This window comes from Penaeus vannamei, chromosome 26 (genome assembly GCF_042767895.1).
Source record: "Penaeus vannamei isolate JL-2024 chromosome 26, ASM4276789v1, whole genome shotgun sequence".
NCBI lineage: Eukaryota > Metazoa > Arthropoda > Malacostraca > Decapoda > Penaeidae > Penaeus > Penaeus vannamei.
Window position 1 is genome coordinate 1,395,987 of NC_091574.1, and position 10,000 is coordinate 1,405,986.

The 10,000-nt window shown below is 35.4% G+C and overlaps 1 protein-coding gene across 1 annotated transcript in view; it reads left to right on the forward strand.

The window, feature by feature from the left end:
• The window catches only part of LOC113821486 (spindle assembly abnormal protein 6 homolog), a 9,955-nt gene extending 971 nt beyond the window's left edge, over positions 1-8,984 (forward strand). Inside the window, exons 2-14 of the mRNA XM_027374001.2 lie at positions 661-826; positions 1,136-1,320; positions 2,166-2,331; positions 2,562-2,759; positions 2,944-3,101; positions 3,591-3,712; positions 3,917-4,023; positions 4,301-4,444; positions 5,392-5,599; positions 5,973-6,208; positions 6,522-6,631; positions 7,531-7,671; positions 8,690-8,984. Of these exons, the coding sequence (XP_027229802.2) occupies positions 671-826; positions 1,136-1,320; positions 2,166-2,331; positions 2,562-2,759; positions 2,944-3,101; positions 3,591-3,712; positions 3,917-4,023; positions 4,301-4,444; positions 5,392-5,599; positions 5,973-6,208; positions 6,522-6,631; positions 7,531-7,671; positions 8,690-8,840 (2,082 nt within the window). The 5' untranslated portion in view covers positions 661-670 and the 3' untranslated portion in view covers positions 8,841-8,984. The remainder of the gene's footprint in view (positions 1-660; positions 827-1,135; positions 1,321-2,165; positions 2,332-2,561; positions 2,760-2,943; positions 3,102-3,590; positions 3,713-3,916; positions 4,024-4,300; positions 4,445-5,391; positions 5,600-5,972; positions 6,209-6,521; positions 6,632-7,530; positions 7,672-8,689) is intronic.
• Positions 8,985-10,000: the final 1,016 nt, after the last annotated feature.

Here is a 10,000-nt window from a genome sequence, read left to right on the forward strand (position 1 = left end):
TGTGTGAGTGTAGACAGACCATATACACTTATCTGAGCATGTACCATAATAGTTACTTTTGTGTGTGTGTAGATTGGTTCCTGTTGTTGATGCTATGCGCTGCTGTGGATGGAGAAACCCAAAGTGATCTTGGAGAGAAAGATGAAATCTTATTATTTGCATATTATTTCTTTGGTAGCTGAACAAAATTCACAAAAGATAACTACAGTCAACAGTACATTTACCTGGTAGCTGGGAGTCAAAGCTATTTGAGATGGTTGATATGTTGCTGTTCTGTATAGACTTAAAAAGTTTGCTGTTTGTTTTATTTTTCAGAAGTTCATACTGTTAATTTTTTTTTTTCTCTCTGTGTACTTGAGAATTGCATCCTGTTCATATATGTATATATTTTATTAAAAGTTTATGTACATTAAAAATCTTCATTTTACATTGCAATATTAGGTTTTAGTAAAAATACAGAGGAAAATTAAAGGGAACAGTCTTTGTTGGGAGTTGATGGGGTTGCGTTCGAGATTCAGACTGAAAGTTGTATGCAAGGTAACCTAATTGCTCTATTTTTTGCTGTTTAGAGTGGTTGGAAATAATTAATATTCTTCAGTCAGTGCAAATTGATATATGTATATTTATCTTTAAAATTCTTCTTATTGAATTTTGTCACAGCTAAACAAAGATGGAAATTTTGGGAGGCAAAAGCGGTGGGGAAGTCCTTGCAAACTGTGAGGTCTGCATTAAATTCATCGAGGCTGGTTGTGCTGTTGCTGCAGCCACTTTCCGCAGGCTCAGGCTCTTGGTGGAACTCCGTGGAAGGTCTTCAGGAACATCAAAAGTAAGGAATGATTGTATTTTTGCCTGCTGTAAATGGTATGTGTAGATGGTATTTAGAGCCTGTAATAGGTTGAGATTGCAGCATTATAAAGTTATAAGATTATAGAGACTGAAGACTGTAAGATTATAAAGAATGAAGGATCCATACCAATCACACTTACTAGTAAGAAGTATGGATATTAGGGATAATTATAATAAGATTTTTTTTACTTCTCGAGATTTCAGATGCATCAGTGATAGTATACATCTGTTGAATAGTTATTGCAACTCGAGATATGTATATTTCACTAAGATTATCTATGTTTTCCAGGAATTATTAGTGAGACTGACTGATGATAGTGACCCTTTCTTCCTGTTCACGTGCATTGTCTGTGAGGAGGACTATCATTCTCTGCGGCAGAGTCAAGGACTTCTGATTGACTTCAGTGCTTTCCCACACAAGTTTGTTGAGCTTGTTAACACATGCATCAGAGAAAGTAACAAAGACTCACCCAAGTAAGTAGCGATTAACAATAAATTATCTTTATATCCATTACCTAATGAGAAGTTAGGATACAAGTACAAAGAAAGATCTAGTTGTGCATTCTGCATAATGTTTTGGAAAATTAGGTGAATCAATGACTGTGTGTTTGTTCATGGAGAGAGATTCTGTTTAAATTTTTTATATATGTGTATATATGTGGAGATCAGGTTATAGAACAGTTTTTGTTACTGAAAAAAGGTGTAATATCAAAATTAATTGTGATTCTTTGATATTTGAATTATCATTTTGATATATTATGCTGAGATATATACATGTAGTACTGTATTTGCCTTTATATCCAATTCGATCAGCTAGAATTTCAAGAAGTTACTTTAGAAAGAATAAACAAAAGTTTGATGAAAAGTAGCCTATTTTATAAAGTATTGATTTTGACCATGAAAGATGTAATGAAATACTGAACATTTACACTGTTGATTTTCCAGCGCCCTTAGTTCCGAGACTGTAAGCTTATCCATTTAGCTAGACTAACAGTAATCACATGATAATGATTCAATAACAGTTTTCTGATCCTTTGATTCTACACCTTCCAGCCACTGTAGTAGAAACCAAGAGCCGTTCTTAATTAACAATCAAGATTCTTTGACAGCTAGTGTACATGTTCACTTGTACAGAAAATGTTTCTTTGCGATGCCTAGTTATGTTTCTTCAGTTTGAATCAACTTTTCTTTACTCTGAATAGCTATAAATAAAAGTGAAGTATTTGGTAGAATGCATGCTTACTCAGATATAAAAGGATTAAATACATTTGAATTTCATAGATCCTATGGCTCATCTTAATCCTTTTATGTTCCCGCAGATTTGTACTTGCTCTCCGTTGCTCCGACAGTGGGGGAGACCATGCAGCATTGGAGGTTGTGGAAGTTAACATTTTCAAACATCTGTGTCACTTGTCTCTCACTCTCACTCCAGCCTCGACGCAGCTGAAACTCAGTCACCTAGCAGAATGTTGCAAAGCTCTTAAGGTACATGTCTTTGTAGGAATTTTGGATGATACGAGGGTATTTTTTTGTTTTTTGTTGTGTTTATTTATTTTTTACTGAGTTTATGTTATTGTCATTTTGTTTGCAGTGTGGGAGAGTTGGCTGTTTATTTATTTTTTATTCATTTTGTATTATTGTCATTTTGTTTGTAGTGTGGGGGAGAGTAAAGTATTACATTTCCAAATATCTTTTTCTTATTCAATCGTTAACAGGCCGAAGTTAAATTCAAAGAGAGAGAAGCAGAAGAAAATGCAAAGGAATTAGAACACCAACTAAGAAGTACTCAAGATATTTTGGCCAAGACCTCAAGGGAAGCCCAAGAACTAAGGTCTGAATTAAATCACCAAATTGCCTTATCTTCGGAGAAGCAAGCACAACTGATTAACCAGGAGAAGGACAAACTTCTGAAGGTCGGTATTCTGATCAGTGTACATTTTACAGTTTGTTTTTGTTTTTTTCTGTCTGGATTTCTATCTCAAGGCAGGGACACATTTAACTAAATAAAATAAGAACAGGAATCACCACAGGATTTATCACAGGAATGATATGATGACAGTGAATTTCTCATAAAATAGAAGGCATTTCTTTTTTCAGGTACAGAGCGATGCTGATAGGAGAGCCGACCGTGAGAGACGTGACCTGGAGGCCAAAATGAGCCATCGGATAGACCAGCTCCAAGCCAAAGTTTCCTCTCTCACAGCACAAAATAGTGAACTCATGGAAAAGAAACAGAGAGCAGAAGGCAGTGTGAAGTGAGTATGAAGGTGCAGATTGTGGAATGTCATTGGTTTACCTGTACAGATGTAAAGAACAGAAAAGAGATTAAAAAAACAAGTAGTATATACCAGGAGTGCATCGCTGTTCTAAAAACTCAGGTTCCACAAGTCAGATTTATCCCTGGTCCTGTAGCCACCTCAGCTGTTCTCACTCCTTTTCTGGTCACATTCCAAAAAATGGGCAAGATTACGTAGGCTTCAGAATGATATAAGTACATTGTAACATTTGACAATTTTCTGAGATGATTATAAACCATCGATCCTCAATGCACATGGAAAAATTACTGGGATCTGGGCCAAGAATGCTCTTAGTCTGGCTTGCCTAATTTCGGCATCAGATAAGGCTAATGGAACTCTGGCTCCAGGGATCTCACCAGCCAAATTATGAACTTGTTGATGAAAGGTAGATTAATATGCAGTTATTCCTTACCCCTGATATAAACTTATTCATTATTGGCATTCCAGGGAACTCCGTAGTCGACTTTCAAGTGCAGAGGGAAATCTGGAGCGCTGCCGGCAAGAACTGGGCCACACCAAGAAGATAAATGCTCATCTCGACAAAGATTACCATTCCAAATCATCTGCAGGTTCGTCTCCTTGTCTTGGTTTTGTTAGCTTCAATGTGTATTTAAAAACTGAGATGAATTATTTTTCAGGTTAGTTATTATGAGTTAAAGATGTTACTGATTTTAAGTGCTGCTTTCTCTGCTAGTAAAACTACCGGGAAGATTTGGAAATGTATATAGATAGGGGAAAACCATGCCCACACTTAAGAATACTCTTCATCACAGTGCGAGACTTAGAGTCGAGAGTCTCTCATCTTGAGGGCGAACTTCGGAGTAAAGACACCAGCCTCGGGCACACGCAGGAAATGCTAGAATCTCTACAGCAGCAGAAGGTGAGATTGAGGTGGTGTTTGTATTGTTATTAAAGTATTCTTGAATGTATGTGATAGCCATGCACAGATATACTGAAAGAGTTGTGTAACTGTCGTCCCTGAGAAATTTTTGAATCTAGGCATTGCTCAGAGTGAGTAGTCTAGAACAACTTATATTATGTGTATTTTTTATTGAGGCAAGATCTTGAGGATTATTTAGATTCTTGAATGTGACACGGGCAAACATTAGTGTTGTTGACTTTTGAATGAGATATATCAAATATGCATCTTTTTCTAGCGGAGTTTAGAGGAGGCAGTTGAGGAAAAACAGCAAAAACTTGCCAAGAGGGAAAATTCGATCCAGATGCTGTATGCGGAACTGCAAAAAAGCCTGGATGTGATCAAGAAACTTCAAAAGAAAATCAAAGAGGAACACATGACGGTAAGGACGGCAGTTGTGTTTTTTCTTTTTGCTTGCAAAAGTCTCTTTTATTCTATTCTTTTCTTTCTTTTGTCAGTAGTAAAAAATGTCAGTTGTCATGATTTGGTTTGTATGTTTTGTGAACCTTTAAGTAACGTTCTATTATAAACTATTTTTTTGCTCCTGTCGTCATCATTGTTATCAACGCAAAGTGCACTTGCTCCCTCACTTTAACACAGTATGGTCTTAATTTAATTGTGTTTACCCAGATATGGCTTGACAGGTTCTTTGTTTTACCAATCTCACTTATTTACCCTTTTCCTTAATCTTTGGAATTCTTTTTATTATTTTATTATTATTGGTGTTAGTAATATTTAACACCATTATTTATAATCATAATGTCAATAATATTAATAACAGTATGGATGTTAAAGACGTTAGAAGACAAAATTTTCCTACAATTTAAAGAAATGGCGAAATCACATAAGGCTAATAAAGCTTATTAATAGACTGATTGGCACAGTGACAGCACAGAAACATGCTATTAATGGGTTAACAGAAGAAGGAAGACCAAAAATCACAGGCAACTTGTCCTATGTTAAATGGACGAATTACCTCTTCAAGGATATTTTACTCGATAGTCTCATCTCAGGGCTGTCGTCTTTTTTTCTTTCTTCTTTGACAAATTTGTGCTTTGACAGTTTGTAATTATTGGGGTATCATTGTATTGCAAATATCAGTAGTGGCAGGTCTTTGCAGCAAACTGAGAAATTAGAAAGTGTTTTTGAGGAAATTAGTGATATAAAACTGGTTGATAACAAATAACTGATGACTGGAAAGATGACTGTCCACCTGCATTGAACTGCCAATCTAATGCATTTCCGATGAATATTCAGAGATACCGAAATGTCAGTAACTTACATCTGCTCCTTGACCTGTTCCACTGAGCGCCATTCCCATTATTATAGAGCAACGTTCGAGGAGCAGCCCTAATGGAGCAAGACAAGCTGGTCACAGAGAAGGACTCAAAAGTCGCAGAATTGAGCGATCAGGTGCAGCAGATGGCGACCAAGCTTTCGCAGCTCACGCTCGACAACGAGAAACTCCAGAGTGAAAATCGAGAAGCCAAGGAGAAACTGCTGGAGCATGAAAAGACGCTTGAAACCAATGAGAAAGGTTGGGGTTTGTTCTATTGTTTTATATTTCGGTCTGTTTTTTTTTTTCCTTCTCCAGTTTGGTCCAAAAGGTAGTCAATTCTTCTTTCCAATAATAATCTATATTCAGGATTTTATTGTCTTAATGCAAATGTAAATGACTTATTATTATTTACTTATTATTATCATGTCTATTTTGTTATTCATTCATTAATTTTTTATTATTCTTTATTCATTTACTCCAAAGGTCAATTACTTTTAGAAAGTGCTGCATAACCCCATAGAAATAGCTTATTACTCCCAGATTGAGAACCACTGTACTAGAGGGTCATTTGGTAAGTAGTAAATGTTTTCTCAGAGAATATAAAAAAATATATATATCTTTATGCTTCCAGTGATATCTTGGCTGAACAAGCAGCTCAACGAAACAGAAATAGCTGGAGCTGTCATCAAGCGGGCTCCCCTCACCGAAGCCTACCTTACGTCACAGAGCCATGGGGTGCAAGGTCCTCGCTTCCCTCCTACAGGCTTGCCCGCAGAACTTGCACACTCCACACCTCTCTCAAACACCTTGCGCTCCTTGCCCACTGTCAGTAGCAGTGGCAGGTCAGCAGGAGGTCACTCAACGATGGTTAGCTCTTGCTTTGTTATGTTATCATTATGTTATTATTTTGTTAAGATAAAAGGGAGTGTAGAATGAAACTTTATTATACCAAATGTTTTTTAACAGTAAGAATAAGGAGTTTTGGTTCTAGAGTGAAACAAGTATTTTGTAAAGGTATTGTATTCTTTCACAGCACACTTACTCCAATCAAAAATGTATGCAAGAATATAAGGTTAAGTGGGCTATGGCAAGTAAAGACAAGGAAATGAATATGAAACATGCAGGAAATATCCTTAATATTTTATCAGTTGGAATAATCAACCTGTAATCTGTTTTGCAGAGTTCACTTCGCACTTTTGGCCACATTCCACCTATACCAGAGGAAATCAGTCCTCGTACTTCTCATGTTTCTCCCACAGAAAAAGATATATCACCTGTCGATAAAGAAAAGTGAGTGAGTCTTGCTGTTATATTAATGGACGTTTGGGTCATGTTAGATCATGTTATTTTGTATATGGTTAGAATAGAGATGATAAACTTGATTAGAGACTTGTGTTTTTTGTAATATATCAGTGGCTGAGTGTAGAATGATTTAGACCTTACAGAAGTAGTTTGTGTTAGTGTCTGTTACTTTTCCTGTCAGAATATTATATCAAGGATAAAGATCCTGTTATGCTGCATGTCCTATTTTTATACATATCTTAAATATGCTTTTTCTTAAATGACCAGAAATTTGAACAGGAAGAAAGTTTTCTTGATGGTACATGGTTTGATAGAAGACAGGCTGTGACTCGTATGTGGAGAGCACATATTTGATAAGAAGCTTTACGTATGAATAAAAATTTCTCGTATTGTCTGATAGATATTTTTCATTGCACAAGCTTTACTGTAGATTCACAGTGCTTTAGTCTACATATTCTGAGATATTCTCAGTTACAGTGTATGGAAGTTGCATTCATCAGTTTCTATAAGTTACATACATATTACAAGGTTTCGATCCAAAATATAAACCAAGGTATACTGTTTACTTGGGTATATCCGTTGCTGTTTTTTCTCAAATAGTTCAGGTTTACGTCTTTCAGTACCATTAAGAGACGCAGTATATAACATGTATATATTTTTCAGTCTGCAATACTTTGGATCTTAAATATTCCTGAAGAACTTTCTCAGATGAATTCTCAACTGATTTACCATTTCATGCTCTTGTATAGAATCTTGGGAATCAAGTGTTACGCATTGAATAATTTTCATTATGCTATGCCATGTAAATTTCTCACCAAGTTTTTCCTTTTACCTGTAATTTATTAAATGCTTAACCTATAATTTTATATATATATATATATTTTCAGTATGCAAGGTTTGGATCCAAAATACTTTGAACCAACTGGTGTCTCTGCAGTTCAAGTTCATGGTTTACTAAGAGCAAATTACCAAAGAACGACGAACAGAGATACTGGTAGTCAGCCAAAGGGCTCTGTAGCTGACGGCAAGTAAGTAATGACATTCTTTCTGTATTATTATTATTATTATTATTATTATTTTCCTTATTGCCTCTGTAGGATGATTGATATTGAATACAGTATAAGATGTCTGTCTTTGATTTTTGATTTGCTAAGATATTTTTGATTCTTTACACTGTATGTAAATTCAGACTTTTTATATATCTTGTCAAGAATGTCTTTTTTATGTGGTTGAATAGATATTTATTCAAAGCTCAATATCAAGTAGAATCTTGATATTACTGACTTTATATCTTGCTTAATATATATTGGGGGTGAAAAGATCATGTAAACCTTTATAATAAGTTTAGAACAGGGATTCACATCTCTACACCTTAGAGGAACCCTTGAAACATTTTTTTTTGCATCTCAGGGAACCTACAGAATGTATGTGTATAGATGGTAGAAAAACCCACAATGCACAAACTAGATTTATTGTCTCACTTTCCTCAATAAATGTAGTTTGTGCATTGTGGGTTTTTCTACCACAGTATCAACACGGTATTGTGTTTTTCTATTCATGTGTATAGATGATAACAGGGAAGGAGTATGGGCATGTGTGTGGGGGTAAGCATATGCATGGGCACAGGTGTAGGTTTAGGCGTGGATATGGCGGTGGGTATAGTCGTGGCTGTGCGCGCAAGTTTACGCATACGTGTGTATGTATCTGCTGTAACTACACAAGAGAGTTCACATTGCTCAGTCACTCCATGCTCCTTCATTGTGATAGATGAGTTCAAAGTTTGATAGAAAAAGATTAGTGTAAACATGTATTGACTAGTGAAGCAAGTACAAAGATCAGTGGAAAAAGGCACTTCCTTTTTATAATCTAATCTGAAGGAACTATCTTGGAATCTCTTCTCGAGGGCTTAAAGAGAATAAAACAATATAACTGCAACTTTATATTAAACAGCATAATCAAAATAACCATAATAAGACTAATATCAATCTCAATCAAATCTCTTGAGAATTTTTAAAACTTATCTTTTAAATTCCTCCACTGCAACAGACAAGGAGAAAGAAGAGAAGGCAGAGGAGGTCGCGGAGGAGCCACGCGAGGAGGAAGAGGTCGTGGAATAGGCGAGAGAAAGGTGACCGATGCCACTAGGAAATTCGGAACATCGACTTCGCGAGCATCTAATTACTTCCCGAGATCCTGACTCTAGAGGAATTTAAAATTGCGTCTTCCTTCTCTCGTAGATCGTAATCTATTTATCAACATTTCACTTTTTTGTAATTTTTACCTATATTTCATTTCGTAAGAGGTCTTGCCTTTTTCCCCATTCCTTCAAAATAACTACTATTCTAGAATTTTATTGTGTATCTCGAATTCATAATCTAGAGAAATTATTTACAATGGATTGAAGCTTCACCAAAAAAATATATTTTAGATGTACATGATCTCAGTATCTTTATAGTCTATAGAAATGTGTAAATATATTTTTCAAACAGGAAAAGCGTTTTATTTTGTATATGTGCTTATGGAGTCAATCATTTGTGGCTTCTGAAAGTATGCTTTTGATGGCGAGACAACTGGGAAAAATAAAATAAAATAAAAAAACTGGAAAAAACCTTGTTCCTGTTGCAATTTGTTCAACATGAATTACACACACACAAGCATGCAAGCACACACGCAGGCAGGCAGGCACGCACGCATGCACGCACCTACGCACACACACACACACACACACACACACACACACACACACACACACACACACACACACACACACACACACACACACACACACACACACACACACACACACACACATGCAAACACACACGCATGCACACACACAGCACATACACATTATTAATAACTGTATATTCATATCATAGTAACTACTGTAGAAATATTTACAAGAATCTCATACATCATTTTAAAATACAAGAACTCTAAATGTTATTTAAACTGCAAGGCTTCGAAATTCGACACACTAAAAGTCACCAAAAGATGTATCGAGAAGCCTTATGGAAGAAAGAAAATTCGATTCATTATCACGTATCTAAAAAAAAAGAAAAAAGAAATAGTTTGCTTTAATATTATTTTGAACTTCGTCTCTCCCAGGTAGCCCGAACTGCAATTTAAAATAAATGAATAGATAAATAAACAAAAAACTTAAAAATAAATAGATATATAAACAAAAAACTAAAAAAAAGAAAAAAAAATCGACTCAACAAAAATAAAAATCATATGTATGTCTCATTTTCTGTTTGTTTTCATGACGCAATATCTAATACTTTCTCTCCATCTTTTATTTAATTTTCGTAAAGTGAATAGATATTCAAACTAGAAAAGATACTTTAATTGCATAGT